The 27,723-nt window shown below is 48.2% G+C and overlaps 2 protein-coding genes across 2 annotated transcripts in view; both read left to right on the top strand.

The window, feature by feature from the left end:
* The window catches only part of Nop60B (dyskerin pseudouridine synthase 1 Nop60B), a 41,782-nt gene extending 14,421 nt beyond the window's left edge, over positions 1 to 27,361 (top strand). Inside the window, exons 9-13 of the mRNA XM_077657455.1 lie at positions 11,972 to 12,090; positions 12,454 to 12,548; positions 12,830 to 12,860; positions 19,908 to 19,994; positions 27,252 to 27,361. Coding sequence (XP_077513581.1) covers positions 11,972 to 12,090; positions 12,454 to 12,548; positions 12,830 to 12,860; positions 19,908 to 19,994; positions 27,252 to 27,317 — 398 coding nt within the window. The 3' untranslated portion in view covers positions 27,318 to 27,361. The remainder of the gene's footprint in view (positions 1 to 11,971; positions 12,091 to 12,453; positions 12,549 to 12,829; positions 12,861 to 19,907; positions 19,995 to 27,251) is intronic.
* Positions 943 to 3,788, top strand: LOC144124649 (uncharacterized). The gene has a single exon (XM_077657454.1). The coding sequence runs from the start codon at positions 951 to 953 to the stop codon at positions 3,234 to 3,236; it is 2,286 nt and encodes a 761-aa protein (XP_077513580.1). The 5' UTR covers positions 943 to 950; the 3' UTR covers positions 3,237 to 3,788.
* Positions 27,362 to 27,723: the final 362 nt, after the last annotated feature.

Genomic DNA, 27,723 nt, shown 5'->3' with positions numbered 1-27,723 from the left:
TTTCAGAAGTATGTCATCGGTCTGCGTCGTGAGCACAACTATATATTTTCGCAGATAGCGAACGCCGACCAGACCCCCGTGTGGTTCGACTGTCCCGAGAGCTGCACAGTTGAACTGAAAGGAAAGAAGAGTGTTTTCGTGCGGACAACCGGTGTTGTGTGGAGCGCCAACAGTGTACCGTTATGCTGTGCGTCACTGCAGACGGGCGGAAGCTGCCCCCCTATGTCATCCTGAAAAGAAAAACGATTCCTAAAGGCGTTTTCCCCAAGGGAATTGTAGTTCGCGCCCAAGAAAAGGGCTGGATGGACGATGAGCTTGTGCTCGACTGGGTAAAAAGCGTTTGGGAGAAGCGCCCAGGCGCCATGCTGGCCCGACGATCGCTCCTCGGCTTGGACAGCTTCCGCGGTCACTTGACGGGTAGGTTTAAGGGGGGAAGCGGGGATCAGATCGCGATTTTCGCGAAAAAAATCGATTTTTGAAAAGTACGCTTTTCAGAATCTACAGCATCATTTCTATCTTGTACTGAAATATTTCACCAAAAAACAAACTCTAAGCACTAAAAATAAATATATTTGTCGGTGCCGGCGTCCACGCATCCGCCCGAAATCGCGAAAAAGTCGCGAAGTTCAAGGCGCGACTGTTCGGATTTCCCGCCACGGAGCGCCGCCATTTTGGTATCGTTGGAAAGCCCGACTCTTCGGCTTTTTTTCCCAGCCCTTCCCTTCCTCCCCTGCCAGCCAGCAAGCGCACAAAAAAAGAAAAACCGGAGGGCGGCAGCACGGAGCAGCCAATGACTGCCGCGCCCCGATTGGCTCTGCGCCGCGGCGCGTTGTTAGGTGCCTCCTCATTGGCCGACGCCGCGCATAATGGCGGTTGAGGCAAGGAGCGTCTGCTGGGAAGCCTTTCTGGCCTTTCCTTCTGTTGTGTTTCGAGCAGTTCGACCACGTGCAATGGATCCGCGCACGTTCGAAAAGAAGTACCGGACGAAGCATGCCTACGGGAAGCGGAAACGCAAGCCCGTCACAGCAAGGAAGAAGCGGCTATTGTCAGCAGGTGGTTCGGCCGAGCCAAGCGACCGTTCAGAATCGGCGGAGTACGCGCCCAACGTGCTGTGCGATCTCTCGCCCAACGTGCTGCGGGATCTTCCGCCGAGTCGAGCACCAGCCAGTGATAGTGAGAAGAACCATGATCTTTTGCCGTCGAAGCGCGGGCGCAGTGTTACTGCACCGGTGACGATCGACGTGCGCGAGCGTCCCACCATACGCGAGTGTCCCGTCGCAACTTCGTCCAGCACAGATAACGGAGTCGGCTTGCAGCGGTCATCGCCGCCCGACTGCAGAGCATCGGAGACGCGCTTCCGCGGTGAATCGTTCCACGCCGAGATGTCTCCGCAGCCAACAACCGCCAGTGAAGGCAGTCCCATGCCATCGACGAGTTCCGGCGCTTCGACGGTGCTGCAACGCGGGCGCACGCTCGATGCCGCGGATGCGCCGGCGGCCGTCCTTGCCGCTCATCGCAGTGTTGACAGTTCGCCCAGAGAACGTCGCACTATTCAAGCTCACCTAAAAACACGATTTGTGTCCGCGGAAAGTGCAGAACTGCAAGCGTCGAGAGTTCGCGAATCGCTTCGCGCGGTTTCAGCAACGGAGCGCAAGTTCGGGCTGACTGGCTCACAGGAAAATGCCATTCCCGCACCTCCAGAAGAGGAGTTTATGCTTGTTCAAGTTGCTGCTTTGAACTCGCTGATTGGTTCCACGCTTTGCCCAACTTGTCAGCAGCCCGGCCTAGCAGTGCACCGCGAGACTGAACTGGGGCTAGCTGTGAAGATGGTACTTTCATGCATTTCCTGTGGTACCCTACAGTCAGAGTGGTCCTCACAAAGGAAGAGCGGCTCTAGAGCTTTTGAGGTCAACATCAGAGCTATGCAAGCAATAAAGAGCATTGGGAAAGGACCAACTGCTCTTAATGACTTCTGGGCCACCATGAATGTCTCGCATCGTGGGTTACACCACAAAACATATGATGAGCACCTCAAAAAGACTTTCAAGCCTGCCGCAGCGGCAGCTGCACACAACATCTTCACAGATGCTGTAGAGGCAGTGAAAAAGGTGTACATTGAAATGGGGACATTTTCAAAGAACATCACAGTAGTTTATGATGGCACATGGTTGACACGCGGTCACAGCTCCCATACTGGCGTAGGCTGTATAATTGAATTTCATACAGGACTTGTGTTGGACTGCGTAGTTCTGTCCAACTTCTGCCTTGGGTGCAGCCGACAGCCAGCAGAAAGTAACCCCCATTATGCTGAATGGAAGCAGCAACACCAGTGCCAGAAAAACACTGATGTGAATTCTGGAAGAATGGAGGTTGAGGCTGCACTACAACTCTTCAGGCGCTCCTTGAGCAAAAATGATTTACGCTACACAAACATAGTTTGTGATGGGGACAGCCGCATGTTTCGCACTTTATGTGATGAAGAAGTTTATGGTTTTGTGCAGCTGTCTAAAGAAGACTGCATAAATCATGTGAAAAAAAGAATGGGGGCTGCACTTCGCTCTTTGGTAGCCAAGGCAAAGAAAGGAGAGCCACTTGGTGGAAAGGGGGGCCTGACACAGCAGCTCATCAAAAAACTGACGAACTACTATGGCCTTGCTCTGCGGAACCATTCAGAAGTCGAGGAAATGCAAAGGGCAGTAATGGCAACATACTACCACATCACATCAACAGATGGTGAGCCCCATCATGAGCTGTGTCCCCCTGGCCCCCTTAGCTGGTGCAACCACCGATCAGCTGAGGCAGAAGGGCAGCCAGCACCAGCTCACAAGTACAAGCTTTCAGCTAAAGTTGCTGAAGCACTTCTGCCTGTGTACCAGCGCCTCTCAGACCCTCAGTTGCTGGCCCGGTGCAAAGGAGGCAAAACTCAAAACGCGGCTGAGAGTCTCCATTCAGTGATATGGTCATTAATATCAAAAGACCAGCATGCCTCACTGTTTGCCGTGGAAACAGCAGTGCACGAGGCAATTTCAAGGTACAACTCGGGCAGTCTGAAAGCTTATTCAGACCTGTGCGCAACATTGGGCCTGCGCCCTGGTGCCCTCTCTCTTCAGCGGGCTGTCGAGAAAGATTCCCAGCGAATGAAGAAAGCACACAAAGTCCATCTCCTGAAAGGACAGAGGGCTAAGAAGTCACCTGCTGCCAAGGACACCAAATTTTACAACGCAGGAGCATTCTAGACAGTGTGTGCCAGTATGGAACTTTGAGGCTTGTTTTCTCAAAAGTTTGTTTTGGGCTTATCACCTCGCTCGTGGAAAGCATAGCACGGCAATGAGAGCTCGGATTTTAATCCTGTTTGTTTTGTTGCAATTGCTGAAGTGTGCCTTATGTCAAGACAGTCTCAGATTTACCATTTAGGCTCACCATTTTTTATTACACAATAATTGGAGCATGATACATTCTAAACATAAAGAGAAGGTGCATACTGTGTCGTTTAGAAGAAGAGCAGAGAAATTTAAAAAGAAATCAAGAGAATCTTGACTTAGATTATACTTCTTAGTAACTATTAAAAACATTTACAGACCCATAACCCATTTTGCTGTCACGCTAGGCTTTCCACGAGCAAGCAACATGTGAGCAATATATAAATAATGATAAAATCAAAACTACTGAAGATATTATTGTGAAACTTTGTAGCTGTCTGTTTGATGCTATTTCAAACCTGTCTGCCAAATTTCATCACTCTAAGTTAAAAAATAAAAAAGTTTGTTCCGATCCCCTCATCCCCCCTTAAGGAACGCCTGCGCGGTATCCGCACAGACATGGCCGTGATACCGGGCGACCTCACCGGCATGCTGCAACCCCTGGATGTAAGCGTCAATCGGCCTTTTAAGGTTGAATTTCGAAGGCAGTATTCGGAATGGATGGCCAATGGCAATCACGACGAGACGCCGACAGGGCGGCTTAAGAGGGCACCGCTCGCGACTGTGCTTGGATGGATTTTGTCCGCGTGGAATTCCGTGTCGACCGACATTGTAACCCGGAGTTTCAAAGTGACCGGAATTTCACAGTTTAGGTGGGACCGAAGACGACTTTCTGTGGGCTGAACATTTACCTGAACACAGCACCAGCTCGGAGTCTGAAGACTCTGTGAGTGATGCCTGAACGGTAAATAATTGCCGCGCATTCCAGATTGGTTTGCTTTCACTTGAAAAAAAAAATTTTTTTCGAAAATCGCGTGTATGGGCCGCACCCGAAATTTGCCCCCCAAATCTGGGAAAAAAAGTGCGGCCCTTACACGCATTTATACGGTATCTTCTCAATATTTGGGAATTCTTTAGTTCCAGGTTTTTTGTTTACCTCAACTGCCAACCAGCTATTGGAGATTTCAGATGTCGCTCACAAATAGCAGCATTTCACATTTATCTCATCACTTGCTCTTCCCTCATGGAATCCACAGCTAGCATGTGCAGTAAAGCTATGGTGTGCATGAAAGCAATGCTCAGATGCCATTTAAGAGCAGGTGCTGTTGGCATGACCACTAGTGGCTAGTGGGTCAGAAGAGGAGGTTCAATACAACGAAGCACATCATAGCGCAGAGTCAAGACACAGTTGACATGTGGCAGTGAACATGTGAACGCCGAGAGCAAATGAGTGCCTGTGCTACAATCATTTTCAATCACTTTTCAGTCTTCAGAAGATGACGGAACTGGCAAAGCTGCGGCACAGGCGCACTTCTGCAGTTAGTTCGCAGCAACCACTTTGATCTTACGTTATTTTCATATATCAGAACATATTATGTATTTATTTTAGGCCACAGGGAAAAGAAAAAGTGGATGACAGAAACATAGGATTCATTGCCGGCCCTTTGCAATATCATCTCGTATAGCGGGACTCACATGTTGCATCTCTCAGTGCAGGTTTGTTTTCGTGCCTTCAGTTTTCCGCTCGTTGAGCGGCTACCAGTGCTCCGAGACGAACACACAGGGGCCAGACGGTTCGCATCCTGTGGAGAACGACATGCGCTGGGCCTGCATTTCACAACTGGCACTCTCCCATCAGGCATCTTTAGAAAGAAAGGATAGGATGGGGGGTAAAACATACAAATTATTCGCAAAGAAATGTATTTCACAAGGTGGGTAACTACAGTCGCCGACCGATTTTTCGGACTCGAAGGGACACGAAAAATGGTCCGAATAATCAAACAGCCCGAAAAATTCATGAAGTACAAAAAATCACTTTATTGAGATGAAATCGGCTTAAAAATGTCACTGATTTTACCTTGTGAAAAATTTCTCTTGCTGGCGACGATTTGCGCTAAGGTTGTACTTTCACCGTACACGCTAGACAGCAAGGTCACCGCATTTAGTTGGAATACTTCCCACACTTCTTTTGACTGACCCGGCGGGACCATGTTGTCCACATCCCGAGTGTGCACCACACCGCTCGTCAAACACACGCAAAGATAAGGCACTTTTGTTTCAAAGTGGCGGAACCGCCGGACGCAATCACAAAACGGCGAACAGATGTAACTTCGTGAAGACTGAGTGCCACTCAGTCAACGCGGTGAGAGAAACCCAATTGACGAAACTGCGAATGGCGAACGTATGAGACCCGCCGCGGTGGCTCAGTGGTTAGAGCGCTCGGCTACTGATCCGGAGTACCCGGGTTGGAACCCGACCGCGGTGGCCGTGTTTGGATGGAGGCAAAACGCAAAGGCGCGCGTGTGCTGTGCGATGTCAGTGCACGTTAAAGATCCCCAGGTGGTCGAAATTATTCCGAGCCCTCCGTTAGGCACCTCTTTCTTCTCTCAGTCCCTCCTTTATCTCTTCCCGCTGAGATGTGAGATAGCTCCAGCACAATTTCCTTCCCCTCAAAACCAATTTTCAACGTATGGGACAAGCGATAACTGCCCGCGACAAATTCGGTGACAAAAGCAAGTTGGCGGCGATGACAATCCGGCTGCCATCTCGGAAGTGTCGGAGATTGCAGGGACCTCTACTGGCAACAATGAGGTAGCGAATGTGTGTCAAGCCAAGCCAACCTCAGCATAAATCCACCTCAATCCAAGATGGCGCCTTTTGTGCTGGCGAAAAAGCTGATAAGGTGACCGATTTTGGCCTGCAGGCGACTGAAATTAGTCCGAAAAATGGGACTTTCGGACTTTTGAAGTCTGAAATAGCCGTCGCGAATTGACGGGCGATTGACGGTGCCTCATCGAAGTCCGAAATATCCTACAAGTCCGAATTATTGGAGTTCGAATTACCCGTCGGCTACTGTAGTCAGAAAACCTTAACGGAGAAGACTTGACGATTTTTCGAACATTTCTCCGATATGCAGTAGCACTGTGGTTAACAAAACAGTTTTTTTTTTAAGAAGAATTCCCGGTTATTTTCAACAATGAAACTCCTAGAAAGCATCCTGAACGGGCCTTTTGAGCGGATAGAATACTTTCAAAATGATTTTTTGGCCAATTTCACGATTCTAAAGCTGTGTCTCCTCTTAAATAATTAGTTCACGATTCATGGCACTAAAATTGCTGACAACGCCTAGCAAAGTATGCAGTTAGCAGTGCTCGTAGCAGTCTATGAGGGTCCTGATGCACTGCTCACCATTTTGAAGGTTACTAGCACAAAAACAAATGCCAGCTACTGTAGTTGCTCACATATACGTCGACCCCTATCCATTGGGCTCGCTGAGAAACAAAAAAAAAAATTATTCGAATATAAGTCGACCCATATATTTTGAAAAACAGAAAAACATGCTCATGACAAGCCTTTATTCACAATAAACTTGGCCACTAAGTACCGCTAGCCACTGTCACAAGCCACATCGTTGTCGGAACTGTCGGGAAAGTTTTCCTCTTAGGATGCTTCGCAGGCGACCTCGACATCCCAAATGACGTCGTCCTTGCTGCCGTTGAGTGCATTACAAATGCAGCATTTTTTGAACCCTGTCCTGATGATCTCCGCTGGAAGAACCTCCCACGCGTCCTTAAAATTCCTGTCGCCACTTCGCTGAGCGGAACCTTCTTGCGGCGTCCCGTTGAAGTCATGGCTGTATTCTCCTTCGCGAGCCATTCCGTGTAATATTTGGCGACGCGGTCCTTAAAAGGCTTGTTCACGGCGACAGCCAGGGGTTGCAATTGATACCACCAGGTAGTATGACGACCATGTCCATGCTTGCCTTCTGTAGGGCTTCCTTGACGCCCAGGCAAATGTGGCCTCTAAACAAGTTCAAGATGAGCATGTTTGGAAAGCCCAAGTTAGCACCTGGTCGCTTCATCCAAACGCTCTGGAACCATTCTTTAACCATCTCCTCATTCGTGAATCCCTTTTCATTGGCGCGGATGATCACTTTTTTTCGGGAATGGTTCATTCTTTGGAATCGTCTTTCTGTGAAACACGATGTACGGAGGCTACTTCCAGCCATCTGCTGTGCAACAGTGCATAGCAGTAAATCGCGTATGCTCGTGGCCAGTCGTCAACAGGCGCATGTCTTTTGCCCCCTTTGTTGTTACAGTGGTACAGCTGGGCATGTTGAAGTAGACAGGTGTTAGGTCAGCGTTCCCGATCTGGCCAAGACTGTAATCATTTTGATGCCGAAGCTTCAGAACTGGAATTCCATGAGCCGTTCTTCGTACTCTGCTGGCAAAAGCTGGCAGATGGTGGTTCTGCAACAAAGGGAGAGTCCATTGCAGCACATAAACTTTTTCACCTAACCCCGACACGCTTTAAACTTTGACCGACCTATCCCATCTCTGCGCCAATTGCCGAGCCTTCGTTTGTATGACCTCGCATGACACCTGGAGACCCTTCGCACGCTCCTCTTCCTCATGAAGCCTCAATTCCTTTTCGAGAGCTTCGTACCTCCTTGTTGCTGGCCCGCGAAAACCACAACAGCGCTCATTGCAAGCAAACAGTCGGCCCTGCTGTTTCCGCCAGCCCCTAATCAACTTTTCATTTACGTCGAACTCACACTGAGTGGCATAGTTGTTAAGTTCTCCACAAAAAGAATCACTTGTCACTTGAAGCAGGCGATGTAGCTCTGTCGACGCAACATCGTCGCTCAAGTGCACAACTGCGAATGTGATAGCAATACGGCGACAAAGGGAAACAACAAAGACAGGCGTTCCGAGTGACTGGTATACGAGCCTCGTACGAAGCCTGCAGAGTAGACAACCTGGATGGACGGGTGAGGCTGAACCCTTTAAATCGGGCAGTGGCTCAAGCCACCTAGCCATGACTCGTAAAAATTTTACTCTTGTCTTGATTTTAGCTCCAGCCAGATAACCTTCGCTTGGTTATGTCTACCTGCTTAAAATCTACCTGAAAGCGGACGTCAGCGCCACCTTTATGAATTGGTTAACCAATGATTCTTTTAATCAGAAACTTTGTTGCGACTCATTAATTGCACTAGCGCTTTAGCTAGATTTTAACTGTAGCAAATTATCCATTTTTAATATTTGTGTTATATAAGCGCGACTGCGGCTTCGGCATGCATGCCAGAGCATTCGTTTTGATCACGACTTCCGCTCTGAGCTATAATACACTGGCTTTGGTACCTATTTAAACGCCAAAATAGACTGCTTCCTAAGCTGTCTACCACGATAAGACCACAGAAATGAGCGAAAGAACTATCCGGGAACACATAGCAATTTGCTGTTATTTTCGACCGTGAGGTCTCACCAGCACTGTTCTATTGTCAGCTCTCTGGCATGGCCGTCTCGAATGCAGTCGGCAGCATTCAAAGTAGTTCCAAACGTTTTTATTAGACCTGTCAATGCTAATTTTTTTCTGTGTGTATTTACTGCGAACATACATTAGTATAGTATCAGTGTAGCCGGCGCTGCTTGAACGGCGGGCGCGACAATAGAACTCCATTAGCTCGTTTGTTTTGCTCGCTTTGGTTACAAATATAAGGCGATAGCTAATTATAGGTAACATTTCTGAAAAAAAAAGAAAGGGTCGACCTATATGTGAATAAATACGGTAAGCTTTCACTGCACCAACGTCACTAACACATAAAGGAATACAAAACCAAAGGGCCAAAATGGCGAAGCTGGAGAGTGCCCAAGTAAACAGGCGGTGGTTGCAAGGCTTGTGTGGTAGAGACACTCTTCCTTCTTGCGCCATCATCTGAAAGATGCCACAAATTAGCTGGAACAGAAGCGACTTTTCGTCGGATGGTTGGTCTCATCTGCGGAGATGACGTGCTTTTGTGACACCCTTGTTCGGTTACATCTGGTGAGGGCATGCACATTTCTTCAGGGGTGCACAATCGATTCAATTTGCATCATGCATTAACAATATTTGATGTATTGGAACTTTTGAACATTTGAAATTCCTAATTTCCTGGCCACCTGAACTCATGGCCAAAGATTGCAGAGTTTGCAAATGGCGTGTGCTAGCTATAGCACCTCACGCTTGTCACTTTAGCTGATTTGCACTCTCTCTCTGTACGGCTAATTGCCAGCATGCAGCAAAAGCACACGCACGGTAATGCTAGGACTTGCTTAAAGGGGTCATGACATGGTCTACCGACAAATCATGGTTTTACGGTGTAGGTACATAGTTTGGTTTGGTTGCATTGTGTTTAACATCCCAAAGTGACTCCGGCTATGAAGGAACGCAGTAGCAGAGGGCTCTGGATATTTCGACCGCCTGGGGTTCTTTGCACTGACATTGCACAGTACAAGGCCCCTGGAATTCCGCCTCCATCGAAATGCGCTTTCGGGTCAGCAGCTGAGCACCATAACCACTGAGCCACCGGGGTGGCTTACATTGCAGGTACTAGCCGCGGCGTTGTTATACATACTTAAAAAGGAAGTAAAGCTCTACGTATGAGTTTGAGCTGGAAATTGCAATTAGAAGTTATTGGCTCTAAGCCCCTCCGCCCGGCAGCAGCGGATGTATTGAAGGAGCCCAAGTGATGTCATGATCCAACAGCACCATTGTCTTCTGCAAAACTACCACGTGTATGGTCGGAGCAGAGCAGAGCGTGCGCTTAGTCAGGTCCGGCCATGACACACAGTGGTGAAGTGGCCGAGATCGGGCAGAAGCTAGAAAGAAAAGGGAAGGACAGGGGCCTTTGTTGCCCACTCCACACCCCTAGCCTGAACGATGAACAACCCACTCTCCTGCCCTCACTGCGCAATTTAAGTCGTTTAGTCACGAGCAAGCACGTTACTGTTGATTTATGTCGTCATGGGTCACAAGCGCACCAGTGTTGCCTGCCTGCCACACGGGTCAGAAGAACTTTTCAAAATTCTGTTACAGATCACTCGTTTGCACCAGATGAGATCTCATTTTGCCCAGTTGTTCCGAGATGCATAGTGAACAAAATTCAATAAACAGCTTGAGTTTGAAAATGGTGTCATGACCCCTTTGAAGAGTGCGTTAACAGGCATTGAGAGCCACCACCATCTGCTCGCGGGTGGCAAAGTCCAGGAACACATGGAATCACATATTGAGGACTGAGCTAAGAAAGCAAACGGGCGTCTGCGCTCCAGTCATTTTCAGTTGCTGTGATAGGTGATGCTGCATGCATAGGAATGCTGCTCTGGGCTGAAGCTTCTGCACGCTTTCTCCTCGTTTTCCACCACCGATTTCATCCTACTCAGTTTTGATCTGGTACAGGCTCGAAATTGTTAATTTAAAGTCTTAGGCTGCACGAAGAAAGGTGGATGGAAGAAACAAGTGCAAAATTGCAGTTAATAAGTATGTTTGCCATTCTTTCTTTTTTTTTTCATTTGTTGGTAGTAGGCTTCGAACTGTTGGCACACCGATAAAAATTTTTCAGATTTAAGAGACACTGTCAGAAACAAACAAGAGCACACAGAGCTTATACAGCATTAGGCTAGTCCACAACATGGGCTCAAAGCGGGTTCCACAAGCTGCTGTCTGAGGTTGCAAGGGCACTTGAACCAACCCTACACCTACCTTTACTGATAGACTGTTCTTAAATGTTGAGTCTTGCTCTCATAGTGTTCACATTTTTAGGATGGAAGCTTGCACAAATCTGACTGAGCAGTTAGCATGTTTTTTCCCCACAGCAGCTGACGCTGATCATGGCACGCTGATCATGGCTGGCCTCGCTCTGCTGGGAGCAAATTAATGACACTTGTTGACACAAGCAAGGCATTTATTGCTGCAACAAAATACAGTAAGCAGTCGAGGTCGTCTGACTCAGTAGCAAGGTTGCGAGTGAATGTTCGCCCAGGAGAAAAGCTCCAAGGCTGGACGGAATGAGCTTGCAGGTAAATGTTGCCACAAGGTTTTGCCTCACTGGCGGAGAATGGAGAGGTGCACTGAAACATCCGCACGCGATTAGATCCCGAGCCGAAGACCCAGAGCTGTCTCCCATGCGTGCACAGCAATCACGCCGTCCGTGGCACTTGCGTTGCTACGATGCTGGTGCCCTCCCTTGTTGAGGTAGCTAGAAACGAGGGCACCGCAGAGAAGCGAACCAAAGGAGACGGAGCGGGGCGAGTCCCCACACTCCTGTCGGTCTCCCATCGTCTTTTTGTCTTTTTAAAAAATGCACTGCTTTTCTCTTGGGGAGCATACTCTCATAAAGCTAGGGTTGTGTTCCTTGATCTGTTTCCTTGCCTTCCTTTTATCTCTCTACTGCCACAAATTTTACCGGTTTAAACAAGCCAGTAAGTTTTACTTGTGCTGTTGTTTTCTACGTGTTCCATCAGTGAGGCGAAAAATTAGCTGCTCTAGTGAAATTAGTTTATTGAAAGTATGCAACATCAAGTGGCCGATTGCACCTTGTTTTTTCAGTTTTGCTCAGTCCACGGTTGCAGGCAGTGGTTGCAGATTAGGTGAGAGAGGGTATGAAAATTTCTGCAAACATGCCCAGTCTAGGTTATGTATGCCGGATAGCAAAGGCTGCCCTTCGTGCAAAAAAAAAAAATAAGGACAGTTTGCTTGCTGTCTTTTTGGGAATTGATCATATATACTGTGTGCAGGAATTGCACTGATGTCAACATCCACCATTGCCACATGTGACCACGGCATCGTGGCCAAGATCAAACGGGTGGTCATGGAGCGGGACACTTATCCACGCAAGTGGGGCCTGGGACCCAACGTGAGTGATCATTTCTGTGGTTTGGTTGTGCATTTCCAGTAATTCTGGTACGGTACTTCTGCTACGGTAATTCTGCTAACACCCTAATGGTCTTAAGGGCTTCGATTTTAAAGGTACGTGGTAAGCCAAGCCCAGGTGTGAAAGTGGAAATGGCTGCTTTGCCATGTAGAGGGCATCAGAGAGGGAGACTAATGTTGCAAATAGCATTGAGAGTTGGTGGGGGGAGGGTGGAAATGGCAGTTTCATGCTATGGGCAAGTATCTCCTTCGTTTTGCTCAAATACTCTGCATGTGAAAGAGGCTGGAGGCTTTCTGGCTGATTCTGCTGAGCTTGAAACTGAAGAGGGCAACAACTTTCTGGCAGGCCCTGAAGAAGAAGCAGATGATCAAGGAGGGCAAGTTGGACAAGTATGGCCGGCCCAACCAGAGCACACCCAGTGGCTACGAAGAGGGTGCTCCGTGAGTGTTTGCTCATTCTCTCCTCTGCTCTGCTTTGTCTCCTATTGTGTAGCTAGCCGTGGACATTGGTAGGCATGGCGTCGTGATGCTGTGAAACCTCGGAGAAAAGAGAGTGTTGCTGACGAGGGTGACTGTGAGAGAAACTAGACTGCATCAGGCTTTGCGTGGGGAAGTGAGCTGTGTACTGTTTCCTTTGCTGTTTGGGCTGCCTATGTTCTGAAGACTTGCTGCCAGCTTGCTCACTAATACATGTCCTCTTTCCTTCCATTCCCTGTATGCAGGGATGGCGGCAGCCAAGGGAGTAGCAAGAAGGTGAGTGCACTTGCAGTACAGTTGGCTTCATACACTTCCATGCTATAAACCCATTGGTATAGATAGAATTGATCCTGGGTGTAACGAACCTTGACGTTGAAAATTTCAGAGTTCCTTAAATTTACCATAACACGATATTTAGGAGGTTGGGAAAAGTGCACGTGCAGTTGGCATTTCATCACTCAGAAGAACCCACTGAAAAAGTTTTAAATAGATTCAGTAACACTGAAGATAAGGGGTCGACCTGTGTAAAGGGGGTCGAGGGCCTCTCAAGCTGCACTGTAGCAGCTTTAACTTGGCCTCCTCCATTATGTTAAATGGAAATCAATAAAAGAAATAAAGATACTGCCGACTAAGAAAGACACGCTAGGCAGAAAAAAAATCAGAAAACAGGTCAGGACGGCACCCAGCCACACCCTATTGTGCCCATGTCGCTTGCACAGGCCCAGTGAGAAGGTTTGCTTAGATTTCCCGCTCTATGTAAGAAGGGGGGGGGGAGCAGCTGAGAGTGCGCGGTAAGGTGTCGTCTTGATTGGCGGCAAGCATCAATTTAAAAAAAAAATTATGGGGCTGGTTAAGTCACTGTAAGAGGGTAGTGCAGTAGCTGTGTGTTCTGAATTGATTGCACATAAATGGAAGTTAATGAAGATGACAACATCCAAAGCACAGCACGAGAGATGGGCACTTGAATACACGTACAGTGGAACCTCGTTAATTCGAAGTCCGTCGGACCGCGAAAAGTCAACGAATTAACCGGGTTTTCGAATTATCAAAAATGGACGAAAAACGAGAAATAAACGTACAAAACGTGGCTGTATCAATACTGCGCCTTTATTTCGCCTGAAAAACGGTCACTTGAAGTAGTCATCGATGCGCGACTGCTTGGCGCGGTAGTTAGCCGCACCGTAGGCTGCGTCCTCCAGTCTGCTTACAGTGCGCAGCAATTCGCTGTTACCGCCGCTACACTCCACAAAACTGTGCACAACGTTCAGCGACTCGACGACTGCAGCTAAAGCTGGTGCTTGGGCGGGCTCAACATCGCCTTCAACTTCGCTGGAAGGCCCGTTGTCACATATTTCTCCTTCCAAGTCGGCATACGACGTTTGGGCATCAAGTTCGGCGCTCAAATAGTCCGCAAAGGTCAATCCGTTGCTCCCGTCGCCGCTTTCTTCGTCGAAGTCGGTCATGCGCGCACACAATAACTCTCCTTCATCATCCAGTGTGCAGCTGGCATCAGATGCATCCTCGGGACTGACATCTTGTTGCTTGGAAAAACCGGCGTGCATAAAGCAACGCCTGATCATATCTCCCTCCACCTGCTTCCAGGCGTACACGATTAGGCAAATGGCACCCAGTAGGTCCACGGAATATTGCTTACTGTTGTCGTAGCACAACAAGATCCTTTTAAGTAAATGGCAGCGATAAATCTTCCTCGCTTGCAGAATAACGCCTTGGTCCATAGGCTGCGACAGAGCTGTAACATTCGGCGGCAGGAAGACAAGCCTAACTGCTGTCAAGTTCTGGATGTCGGCGTGGGCTGGGCAGTTGTCAACAACAAAAACAACTTTTCGTCCCGCGGCAGCAAACTTACGGTCAAGGTGCCGCACGTACTCCTCGAACAGCGCTGCCGTCATCCAAGCCTTTTTGTTGCTTCTGTACAGCACGTCATCTTTAGGAGGAAGTCGTGCGTTCTTGAAGCACCGAGGCTTCTCCACTTTTCCTATGATCAGCAGCGGCAGTTTGTGACTGCCGGACATATTCGCACCAAACAGAATGGTTATTCTGTCCTTGGGTTGTTTTTTTCCCGTGACTACCGCATCCTTTGGGGCAAACGTCTTCGTAGGCAGCATTTTGTAAAACAATGCGGCCTCGTCCATGTTGTAAACATCGTCCTCCGCGTACTGCTGAAGCAGCGGAGCCAATGTATGCCTTTTCCAATTCTCGACAACATTTGGGTCGACGCTCCCGCTTTCGCCGCACACTGTCACGAATTTGAGGTTATTGCGGTCTTTAAATCTGGACAACCAGCCGTTGCTGCACTTAAATGCTTCATGGCCCAGCCGCAGTGCAAGCTCATCGGCCTTTTCGCGCAGCAGCGTGCCGTTCACAGGCAGGTGTGCTGCATTTGCATGCTGAAGCCACTTTATCAAGGCGTCTTTAACGTCCGGATACGTAGGAAAACGAATCCTTGTCCGCTTCGTCGAATGCGTCTTCCCGTAGGCCTCGAGGATCTTCGTCTTATTTTTCAATATAGTCGAAAGGGTCGATAAAGGCACCTTGTGCTTTTCCGCCAACTGCGTTTTGGAGCTCGTCCATTTTTCAGCCTCCTCAATTAGGCACACTTTCTGGCAGAGAGTCAGAGTTCTGTACTTCGGCATTTTCTTAACACCAACACCGCGCACGTGGTCAAGAACTAGCAGAGCACAGTACTCGCCTGGTCGCGGCACCGAACAATAAAGAACAACGAGCAGTGCCTGCCACAAGCGAGACAAACAACAAAAACGGAAACGGAACCAGAAAATTTTTGACCTAGTGGCACCTGCTTGTTGCTTTGTCAACTAAAGCTAGCCCCCAAAACCGGTGCAGATCACTGAGGCACAACAAAGCACCGGAAACAGGAAGTTGATTTAAAGTGCCGCCTGGCCTCCACTCCGGCAACTATACTGGCCTCAGAGACTGGCACTATGGAAAAATCACGGAGGCCATGACTTAAATTGACGTATTATCCGGATGAGGGCGCGCTGGCTGTTCAAATTATCCGGCAAAATTTGCATACAAACTGTTGGGACCGCCGAAAACCTTCGAATTACGCGGGGTTTCGAATAAACAGAGTTCGAATTAACGAGGTTTTACTGTATTTACACGATTGTAAGTCGACCCCCCCCCAACATCACATTTCTGAAAAATAAAAAAACTTGGAGGTCATTTACACTTGACCTTTAATATTGGAACGCGATAGCACTATCCTGCGGCCTCCGCTTATTGCCAGCCGCTATCAGCTGCAGCGCGTGGCAGTGCCCATGGGCACATTCCAAAACGAAAATGTATTAGTCACTGGACTACTCGTCCACACTTGTGCCATCGTCCTCCTCACTACGCTGCCGTCGTGATCGCTGCTGCGGTTCCACAGCTCGTCGTTCTAACATCGTCATGCAGCAAAATCCCGCACTTCGCAAACAGCCACATTACGACATCATGTGGAACAGCTGAAAATTTTGCCTCACTGCAGCTGCCACTCCTGTATCACCCGTTGCGAACGTCGAACTTGCGGCCCGGCGCGCAGTTTCTTTCTTCGGCGTAAAGAATGGCAGCCATCTTGAATGTAGCCGTGAACGAGCGCCGGTCGCTTACCGGACCCAGAGCACAAATGACGAAGCACTACATTGAAAACTTGTGAAGCGCGGCCGGCAGTAGTCAAGTGTGTCAGAGCCAAAGAGAAACTATGCCTGGGTGGCGCTGGCTCTTCCGTTGGCTACCGACACTCCCGGTGCCGCTGCGGTCTCGAGTGGCAGTTCCGCCGCGATTGGAACAGCGGCCCTTCCATCAACTATCGACACTCCCTCGAGCGTTGAGTGCGCGGTTTAAAGTAAACAAAAAAAAGCTCGGACGACACCTATTAACAGTAGAACGCAAATGCGTTATCGGGCCGCCGCCGCTTATCAGCAGACACAATCTGTGGTCACATGTGGGGAGTGGGCTGGTGCCGGCTTGCTGCTTATCAGCAGCCACCACCGGGCCTTATAATCGTGTAAATACGGTATATACTTGTGTAAGAGCCGCAGTTTTTTTCAGAGATTCTGACGGGGTGCGGCTCTTACACAATAAAGGCCTATATGTGTCCACAGAAACGTCGCACTGTTGCTGTGACTGTTTTGCATAATAATGTAAACACTGCTAAATGACCACACATAATTTACTCAAGCAAATTCCTCGTTTTCGCTCTGGCAGCTACTTGAAGAGCTCATCTCATGGACACGTTCCCAGAGGTAGTTGTCTTCGGTGCCGTCCATATGGTTCGATATTCCAGTCACCTTGGTTCGCGCTGAATGGAGAGCGCGTTACGGTTCATAAAGCGTTGAAGCCATCCATACTTGCTTTTAAATTCGCAAGCAGAATGCCCATGTGGCGAGCGATGGCAACAGCTTTCACACGGATCATCTCTGTCGACACTGCATAGCAGTTTTTTCTTGTTGTCAGGACGTACTCCACAAGTTCCCTTTCAAGCTCTGAAAATTTGTACTGCTTCCCGCAGAATGCTTTGCAGTTTCGGTTCGTACCAGCGAGCTGTTCTTCGACGCACACACTTCTCATTGACGTTGAACTTGCGTCCAGCCGCCTGCTTGCCATGTTCTTTGGCGTAGGCGACGACTTTCAGCTTGGGAGGCCACAGTGTGCGAAATCAAATCTCTGCCCATCGTCACCATGTGGTACAGTCGAGCCCACATATAACAGCCCCACTTAAGACAAACGAGACCTGTGCGACCGTCAAAATATACATTATTTCAATGGCACAAAATCACACGTATAACGAACGTCATTAGACCCTGCTGATCGGTTACAGCGAACGGATGGTGTAAACCCAGCGCCACGATGTGAGATAACCTGCCTCAGACTCCTTTGTGCGCCCGGTGCGCCATCTAATAGCAACTTGTGAAATTTAAATTGGCAAAATTCATGAGGGAGCCAAGCGCTATCGTCATCATAATCGCTTAAGGGAAGAGCTTGCTTGGCCGCTGCCGCGCAACGCTGTCTCACACAAACGTAGATTCTGGCCGAGATATTTAAGAATTTACTTTTTTTTTTAAGCGTTCTTTTCTTGCGCATTCCCCCGTTTCCGACTGTCCGCAGCGCAGTCCTTGGCAGTGTGCCAAGATGCTATGCGACAATAACATCGTGGGGTGTTTGTCTTTTGACAAACACCCCGCGATGTTATCTGGAAGGGCTGCAGGTGGCTCGCTTGGCGAACTTGGCAGAGCGCCAAGACACTGTGCACCCTTGGCAGGAGCACTGGTAGCAATGGCTACGTGCATGAGGGATACCTCGGTGTGTTCTTTTTGCTTTTTTTTTGTTGGTCCAGATATAACGATCGGATTTTCCGGTTCTCTCAGTATAGTTATAAGTGGGTTGCACTGTAATGTCATGGCAGTTGGCCTTGGTTAGTGAAGTCACTATTAGCCAGTGCTGCGTTGTTTGAAATTTGGCTGCACCATAGCAAAATCTCAATGAGATGACGCAAGAGGTTGATACAATACTCCATGCTCCAACGCGGTCAGCACGTCTGTAGCAAACAGCACACACTAAACATGAATACACCTATGTGCGAGTAGTACCCCTGTCACACGGCCAGCTTCAATGGCCATCGAGTCGAGGGCCTTCGAAATTCTCAATCGCCATCGAGCTCGGAGGAGTTGTGTCGCTGCTACACGGCAAATCTCAATGGCCATTGAAATGGTTCGCGTGTCTTACACCAAATTTGTGTGGCGCCACAATCGCTACTTTGGATTTTGCAAAAATAACAAAAAATATTTGATAAATGTATACTGAATGCTGAAATACACGCATACACGCATGTCGTTTAAAACCCTTTTAATTGCACGTACGCGACGGACAGATGCAGACACTGCTTTAGCCACTTTAATGCAAGACGAGCCAAAACTAAGCCAGTCCAACTGCGTCATAGCGCTGCTATAGAAGCGCTGCTTCGTCAGCCTTAACACCTGGGAAATCGCTTTGATATCTGAAAAACAAGAGCTATTTGTCTCTTGAAACTTTATGCGAGGGTAAGAATGGGCAAATCGAAGGCGAATACAACAGCTTAGAACACGATATTGCTTTCAGGGATTAGCGACGAAGCTGTTATCGCTGTGAAGTGGGCGGGCAGGGCGCTGCCATGTTGTCAACGCATAGTACGCAAGCAACGCAATGACCAGCACACAAAATTAATGAGCTTAATGCTCTCAAAAACCAGTCTGATACAATTTTATAATTATTTTACAGACTACTTGAATTAAACTTTAGCCGAATAATGTTTATTCATGCCTTAGTACTATGAATGTATCGTGTACGAAAGTGCGCTTGGCGCCGCTCGAAACAACGCTAGCCACCTTGGGCAGCGCTCGAAGGCCCTTGAAATCTCGATGGAGTTCCGCGCTGCTCCGTTGACTCGATAGACTATTGACTCGATGGCCATTGAAACTGCCCGTGTAGCAGCGCTCGATCGCCTTTGAGTCGATAGGCTGTCGGTTCGGGGGCCTTTGAAATGCCCGTGTGACAGGGGCATCAGAAGGGAGTAAGCTGTCCTCTAGTGCACTCCCTTTCATAAAAGAGAGTGCGCCAGAGGACAGCTTGCTCCCCTTTTACTCCTTTGTGTTGAGAGTGCTGCAGTCGCCGCAACTGTTGCTTTTGTGGCGTTGCGCCAAGTAGTGCAACAACAGTTCATGTTCGAAAGCAGCATAGAACAACTCGATGTCGCAAAAAAGGCACACGACAAGCACTGCGCACGCATCGCCCCCACTCGGTTGCTCACGTAATTCTGATGCCAACAGCAGACACGCAGCAGGAATGAGGACAGCGGTGCATGCTGGCGACGCGAGGCAACGAGAGTGCATTTAGGGCAGCGGTGGCTGGGCAGACCGAGCGAGGGAAGGGGCTCGAGTTATCGACTCCCCCTGTGTCATCCATTCCCGTTTTGCATTCCCCCCTTTAAAAGCGGCCACTGCCTTTCGCAATTCGAAATACCCCGAAGGTTGAATACATGGGCGGCGAACACGGCCTCGTGCAGTGCTTGGTGAGATTACAGCAGCGGTTGCACGTGCCTGGTAAAAACTTGAAACAGCCAAAGCTCACTGCCTTTTTTGCACCTAAATAAAGTTTTGCTTGACGAATACATTGTATTTTGACTTCCGTGCAGTTGCGGCGCAATTAAAGCTAGACTGCTTTAGATTTTCTCGTGTGGTTGCTTATATCGAATTACTGCTTATAACGAATTTTTTGTTGTCCCGCTGACTTTGTTATAACGAGGGATTACTGTATCTGTCATTGTTGCAGCGGAAGCACAGCGCAGCTGAAGAACCTGCCGACCATCACTCTGAGGATGCTAACAGGAAAGGGGAGGGCAGTGAGGCTGAGGAACAGGTGAGATCACACTGCCTGCATCCACATTCTGGGATACCACCTTGTGGTGGACACACGTCTTGTCTACCGAAGTGTCAGTAGAGTGGATAGCTGAGCAGCATTATGCTCGTCTGTTTGTTTCCTCTATGTCGTTGTCTCTGCTACGAAGCAGTGTCAGGTGCAGTGTCACCTTATTGTTCAGCTGAGCTCATCAAGCATGTCAGGATGAAGTCTTCTGTTAGCTTTCACATTTCAAGGTCTATTCTAGCGCAATTATTAGTCCAGAGTTTGGATAATATGCTGGTTGTCATTTCACCTGCGGCTGTAAAATGAGCTGCTCAGCGTTGCTTAAAATGATGCTAGAGCTCACAGGCAGTGTCTCTGGAGCTATCGTGTGGAAGCAGGGCACGAGATGCTCAGCCAGAGTTTGGCTACTGCCATGAATACAGCAAAAGATCGGGTGTCTGCAGCCTGCAACATGCTCCTCATTTTGAACAAGCTGGAGGGCCAGCCCAGTATTGTTGGCTGCTGCATCAGTCCTGTTTACAACTCGGTTATTGAGAACCTGCCCAGACAGGTGTTTCAGTGCCACTTGTATGGCCACGTTCCAGAACTCAGCAGTCATGTTCATGGCAGTGGTGGTGACTGGCGTGTTTTTGAAACGGTGGTCAGTGCTTGTTGCTGGATCTGTTGATGCAGTAAAAGCTCATTAATTGAGGTTCAAGGGACCGAAAGAAGGCTCAAATTACCGAATGATCTTGAAAAAACTGTCAAAAACTGCACACATTAAAATAAATTTATTTGAAGGAGGCCGCAACCTGCCTTAATCACAAGATGTAACACCCTCTGGGGAGTAGGCGAAAATTGGTTGTCAACAAACGCGTGTGGGCTATGCAAGCGAAGTTCCACGAGTTGCCTGCTGTGCTTGCGAGGTGGAAAATGCGTGCTTGACAGCTGCTGCCTATCTGTTGCCTGCACCTGTCACTAAAACAGCGCATGTGCAGTAGAAGCTCTCGATTTGTTTTGTGCCGTTTGACCTGAAGGAAGAGAGCCGCGCAAACACAGAGCAGCAGTGTGAGATTGTGGAGCAGTTCTGTAGTGATATACTCTTCTTCGGACGTGCAGTACAGCGTGATGGAATTGTGACATTTCCGCATGGTTTTCCCTCAGATGAAGATGGCTAATGCGTGTTTTGTCATCAGTTAACTTCACTGCTCTGCGAAATAGTTTTTTAAAATTTTCCTGCATCAAAACACGATTTGAATAATTCAGGCATTTTTTTCCCATCACGTGAGCTCCCAAGTAATGACATTTTACTTGAATGGGAAACAGTGCAAATTAAGGAATAGAAACACAAATGGATCACTTTTGCCGCACCCTTTTTTTATGTTGGGCTAACGCTTTTAGCTACATTTGTGTAGAGAAATACTGTATTTACTTGCGTAATGAACTGAATTGTTTTCCTGAAAAAGTGACGTCAATTGGAAGGGGGTTCATTACGTGGGTACATGGGGAAAAGAAAGTTTCAACAGAATTTTTTTTTGTAAGATTGTAAGTTTTATATCATATGCCCACCCACCTTACGCATGCAGTTGACAAGTTGTCTCACCCGTGCTCGTGTCACCGGTGTTTAACATCCTTCTCTTCGAAAGGCATTTTGGCTGTATCACGGCGCGATCTGTTGATTTTATGACAGCCGACGGCGCCTGCCAAGCGCGGCGTGATAAAGTGAAAATGCTGGAAACCGACCCTGAAGGTCAGCTGCGTGTTTTTTGTGCGGGCTTAAAAAAAAACATACCTTCCCAAGTACAAAACTACGTGATGGGTTCATTATGCAAATGGGTTTTTTACGCGAGTAAATACAGTCGCCAACCGATTTTTCAGACTTGAAGGGACCCAAAAAATGGTCCGAATAATCGAACAGTCCGAAAAATCTGTGAAGTACAACAAAATCACTTTATTGAGATGAAATCAGCTTAAATATGTCACTGATTTTACTTAGTGGAAAATTTCTCTTGCTGGCGACGATTTGCACCTGTATTTGCGCCAAAGTTGTGCTTTCACTGTACACGCTAGACAGCAAGGTCACCGCATTTAGTTGGAATACTTCCCGCACTTCTTTGACGGACCCGGTAGGGTTATGTTGTCCACAACCCGAGTGTGCACCACATCGCTTGTCAAACACACACAAAGATACGGCACTTTTCGTTCAAAGCGGCGGAACCACCGGACGCAGTCACAAAACGGCGAACGGATGTAACTTCGTGAAGCAGTGGGAGGGGGGGGGGCCACCGCTTGTGCTGATTGCCTTGAGGGCGCCACAAGGCGCCAGTCGCCGGCGAGCTCTTTGCACGCCGGCCCCGCCGAGGCCAATTAGCGCGTGCGCACCACGAGTAGCGCAGCTGCAGACTTTTGGCAGGTAGAGATTTGGGCGCCGCGAGCATGTTCAGACTGGCTTCGGCATACACGTGGGAGCGCGTGCATGGGGCGCGGAGTCGAGGCTTTGGTTGCACGCGTGCCGCAGTGCCGTCCTGGAGAAGGCATGCTGAACCGAAACTGCACGCAGCAAGAGTTCTCAACGTTATTCGCTCGAGACGAATATGTCCAGATTTTGATTACGAAATATTCGACTCGAATATCCAATACTGAAGGGGGGATGAAGGTCTTAAAAACTTGTTTTTTATTTGTCAACATAACCTGTTAAAACTTGACACACAGATGTATCGTAGAATGCCAATTTCAAATACGCATTTAGATTTCAAATATCTCACCTGGAAAAAATTTATAGCAAAATAACATCCCAATTAGATCATTTCTTACTGGCCTTTATGATAATTTATCAGTTGAAAAAGCTTTCTAAGAATATGTAGACATTTATGAAGGTGCACCGCACATCCTAAGCCTTTCCTTAAGCTTTCCTTTTTCCTTTAAACATGATAGATTAGCAATTAGGCCAAGTGTGGGATAATTACTGGCACACTGCTTTTTCTTTCCAACTTTTTTATTCATTTATGATTAACAAAACGAATTTATAGCCATTTTATTAGCTTTAGGATGTGCTGTGGGCCTTTGCAAATGTCTGCGTATTCTTAAAATGCTTTCTTTAACTGATAAATTACTATAAAGGCCCGTAAGAAATGACCTAATTAGGATATGTTAATTCCACCATGTATTTCCTAACAGGTGAGATATTTGAAATCTTAATGCATATTCAAGATCAGCATCCTATGATATACCTGCATGCTAAGTTTCAGCAAGATATGTTAACAAATAAGAAAGAAATTCCCTTTAACTATTCCACCGACTTAGATCATGTTATGGTGCACTTTGATAATTTAAACAAAAATCCTTGGTTTCTTGAGCTTGAACTAATGAGAGTCTACTGTATTAAGGAAAACACAGGAGCACAAATCTAGACATGGATGAAGTGAAAGAATGGATATGCTGTAACTGTCAGCAAACCTTATTTGATGAAAAGCATGTTTATACATGCAGTCTAGCAGTGTTTTATATCAAGAAAATAGGAGAGGAATGTGTTGGTTGTACTGCGTGAGTGAAATATTTTGCTGCTTTTTTTTGTAAGCACGTGATGGTGCAGATCTCTTCAGCTTTTTCAGTAGCTGTGCACAAAATAGATGCACATATAAGAGAATTTTCCATCATTTAAGTGCCTGTTGACCATTTGAGCACTTGTCCCATCCTCATGCTTCGTCTATGCCTTAATTTTCACTCCTCTATTTTCCTGAATATTTCCATGGCGGTGCATGCGATAAAAGAGAAGGTTCACAGTGTTTAAAGGTTCATTGCGTACCGTATTTATTCGAATATAGGCCGATAGTTTTTTTTTTTTTTTTTCAAATAATCATATTCCAAACTCTAGGGTCGGCTTATATTCGAGGATTTTAAAAAACGCGCCAGTTTTTCATTGAAACTGCTAAATATGGTGCATAGCTAGCGCCATCTAGAAAAGTCAGTATCGCAGCCGCTACTAGCCGTGTCAGTAGCCAACCGTACACAAGTGAGGTCGTCATTTTGGCCTGTGTCGTGTCAGCCGTATCGGTGTGCGACATGGTGTTATCGTGATGGCACCAAGCAGGAGATGCCACTACAGTGCCACTTTCAAGTGAAACGTTGTGATAGCCGCAGAGGTATCATCGAACCTTCAAGCCGGGCGGAACTTCGGCATTGACGAGAAAAACGTCTGTCATTGCAGGGGACAATGACAGCAGCTTTTTCCTTGCGCCGCAATGAGGATGGCATTTAGCGGACCAAAGCAAGGCCATCACCACGAATTGGAGATAGTTTTGGCCGACTTTGTTCGGACGCAGAGAGCAGCTGCCCTTCCAGTGACAACGGAAGTGCTCCAAGCGAAAGCTAGGGAATTTTCGAGGGAGTGAGGCCTAACGCCAAAGGATTTCGAAGCCAGCCGGGGCTTCAACCTCCGATGTCGTACTTCAATCACCCAGAGGCTGCTAAGCGATTTCGAAGAAAAGATGACAGCTTTTCAGCGCTACGTGCTGCGAAAGAGAGAAGCGGCAGGCTACAACGTTGGTGAATCGTCAACGCCGACCAGACGGCTGCGTATTTTGATATGCCAGTGGCGTACACCGTGAATGAAAAGGGTGCCAAAGAGGTGAAGGTGCGCTCTGTGGGCTACGAGAAGCGGCGTGCAACTGTGATGCTGTGCTGCATAGCTGATGGACATAAACTCCCTCCTTATATGATATTTAAAAGGAAGACACTGCCTGCTCAAGAAACTTTCCCAAGAAATGTCATTGTGCGGGCAAATGAGAATGGGTGGATGACGGTTGCGATGGTGGAAGAGTGGGTTAAGATTGTGTGGCGATGGCCCTTTTGACAAAGAACTTGCTCCTTGTCGTCGACTCTTACCGTGGGCACTTGACCGACAATGTGAAGGCTGCACTCGCCCAAGCGAACACGGACCTCGCTGTCATACCGGGCGGCATGACGGGCCAGTGGCAGCCACTTGATGTGGGAGCGCACCCCCCGGCACCGCGATGCCGGCACCCTCTACAAAAAGGGAGAAGAAAGCCACGAAACCCATCGCAAGAGGGGAGAAAAATAGAGGAGAGAGAGAGACTGTACAGCGTACGAAGAAAGAAGTGCAGCTACCGGCCTTATCTTTTGCTTTTCTTTGTGCAGCGCCGCGAGGGCGGGGCCGAGCCAGACCGAGCACCCGCGCCGCCGTCGTAACGGGGTGGGTCCCATTCAGAGGGCGAGAAGGGGAAATGTTGGGGAGGCCCATTTGCTGGGGTGGCCGTTTGACAGGCTGGCTTTGCACATGCGACACTCTTCTGCCTTTTTTCCTGTGTGGGTGCGCACGAGTCGTCGTCGTCTTGTGATTACCGAAGTGTGCTGTCAGCGTCGTAGGCCTAGCTACCGGAAAACGTGTTTCCTTGTCTTGCGTTTGTGTCGCGCTACTTTTGTCGCGCTGGGCTAAGTTGCCATGCCGCCTGATCCTTCCAACTCAAGAAAACGGCAAGCTTTATCCCTGGAGACGAAGCAAAGCATTATTAAAGACGTGGAAAGTGGCCTAAAGAAAGATTCCATCGCGCAGTACAGCATCGCCGACACAACAGTGTCGGTGATTTGGAAAAACGGACAAGGTGAAACAGCAACTGCAAGAAAATTGTGGATCACTAACAAGGAAGCGGATACGTTCATCAATGTATGAAGATGTCGACGCCGCTTTATTCAAGTGGTTCTGCGAGGTGCGAGCCCAGAATGTGCCCGTGAGTGGTCCGATTCTGCAAGCAAAGGCCAGGTCATTTGCAAACTTGTTGGGCCACGATAGTTTCAACCCATTAAATGGGTGGATTCAGCGGTTTAAGGACCGGCACGGAATAAGCTGCCGTGTTATCTCCGGGGAGAGCGCACAAGTTGATGATTCTACTGTTCAGGCCTGGCTCAGTATAAACATGGAGACCATGCTGGCAAAGTACGCGGAGCGGGACATTTACAATGCGGATGAGGCTGGCATGTTTTACAATTTGCTCCCAAACCGCACACTCGCACTGTCCCACGAACGCTGCTCCGGTAGAAAGGCTTCGAAGGAGCGGTTTACCGTTCTCTTCTGCGCCAATATGGATGGTAGCGACAAGAGGCGCGCTTATTTGTAATCGGAAGGTCGGCGCGGCCGCGCTGTTTCAAAAAAAAGAGAGTGCCTGCCGATTACATATAAGGCCAACAGGAAGTCATGGATGACTCGGGAGCTATTTGCAACTTGGCTTCAAAAATTTGACGAGGACATGGTGTCAGAAAAGCGACAAGTTGTCCTAGTTCTTGACAACTGCAGTGCCCATCATGTAAATTTAAAGCTCAGTGCAGTGAGCCTCAAGTTCTTGCCCACAAATACAACAGCCAAGAGCCAGCCGATGGACCAAGGCGTAATCGCTGCAGTGAAAGCCCATTATAAAAGGCGCATATACGAAAGAGTGCTAATTAACCTTCAGCGAAACGAAGCAATGAAGGTAAACCTGCGGAGTGCTATCGACATGATCACGGCATCTTGGTGGCAGATAAAGGCATCAACCATCGCCAAGTGTTTCGCAAAGGCGGGGTTTGTGCGCAACGCCGTGGTCAGCGATCCTGATGTGAGGAGCGACGATAGCCACTGCGTCGACGATGTCGACGAAGGCCTCAACGCGGATGATGTGTGGTCGGATCTGGTGAAAAAGAACATTGTTGGACAGGATGACACGTTCGTAGGCTTCGTGAACGAGGATTGCGATGACTTTGTCTGCGAAGAAGCAGACACAGACGAAGCAATTGTAGCAGCAGCGCGTGACCGCGATGAGAGTGTATCGGACGACGACGGAGACAGCACACCGGAACTTTCACACAGAGATGCACTGGATTACATAAGCAAGCTCAGGATGTACTGCGCGCAGAAGGGCTTGAGCGAGAAAGCTTTTCAGCATCTGATCGCTGTTGAAGATGAGATGGTGCATAATGCAGTGAAGGCTCAGCGCCAGACGAAGATAACGGCATTTTTTCATTGATGAAGAAAAAAAAACGTCTTGTTTAGTGTCCAATTCTGGTGCTTTATTTCGCGTTAAGTTGTAAAATACATAATAAAAAATGGGTTGACCATATTTGCATGTGCATAAGAGTCTAAAAATGGTGTATTTGATATAGTGCAGTACCGCTTAAAATGCGGATTTTCCCGACTCCCGCGGCCTACGTTATAAGCGGTCTATGCTGTATTTGCTTTTGCTGTGCCCAGGCTCGCATTGTAACAGCATGCTTTCTTTGCAGAGCCCATCCAAGGCAGAAAAGAAGAAGAAGAAGAAAAAGAAGCACAAGGGCAGTGACTCTGAATGAAAGGTCACACTGAGAGGAATTCCAATAAATGCGGTGTCAGTGGAGCTCACCTTGCATGGGCGTGGGTAGATGGCCTGAGCCCTACTCCGGTTATTACCAGCAAGATTCCTGCAGAGTGTGTGAGTTTATCGTATGGTTAGCTGTTTGTGTGAAGCCATATGTCAGCTAGCAATATTTTGTGAACAAGCAAAAGAGTGTATAGCTGGAACCTTTCTGAAGCAGGGTCTTCTGTTTGAGCCGTATTGTTTTCGTCTGCATTTACTTTATCCCACCCTTTTCTATATTTGATAATGTAAGGGGGCTAGGGAGCTCTGGGTTTGTTCAAGTGGCGGTTCAGGAGGCAAGTCTCACACATTGGACACAACCATCTTCCTCCTCTGCAGCGTAGGCGTGCACTGGGCCCGCG

The sequence above is a fragment of the Amblyomma americanum genome, chromosome 3, assembly GCF_052857255.1.
Source record: "Amblyomma americanum isolate KBUSLIRL-KWMA chromosome 3, ASM5285725v1, whole genome shotgun sequence".
Classification (NCBI taxonomy): domain Eukaryota; kingdom Metazoa; phylum Arthropoda; class Arachnida; order Ixodida; family Ixodidae; genus Amblyomma; species Amblyomma americanum.
The sequence above is the reverse complement of the archived record's forward strand: the minus strand, read 5'-3'. Positions and strand labels throughout refer to the sequence as shown.

What these genes read in the sequence shown, in the direction of transcription:
- LOC144124649 (XM_077657454.1), top strand. Translation starts at nt 951, where the DNA reads ATGGATCCGCGCACGTTCGAAAAGAAGTACCGGACGAAGCATGCCTAC.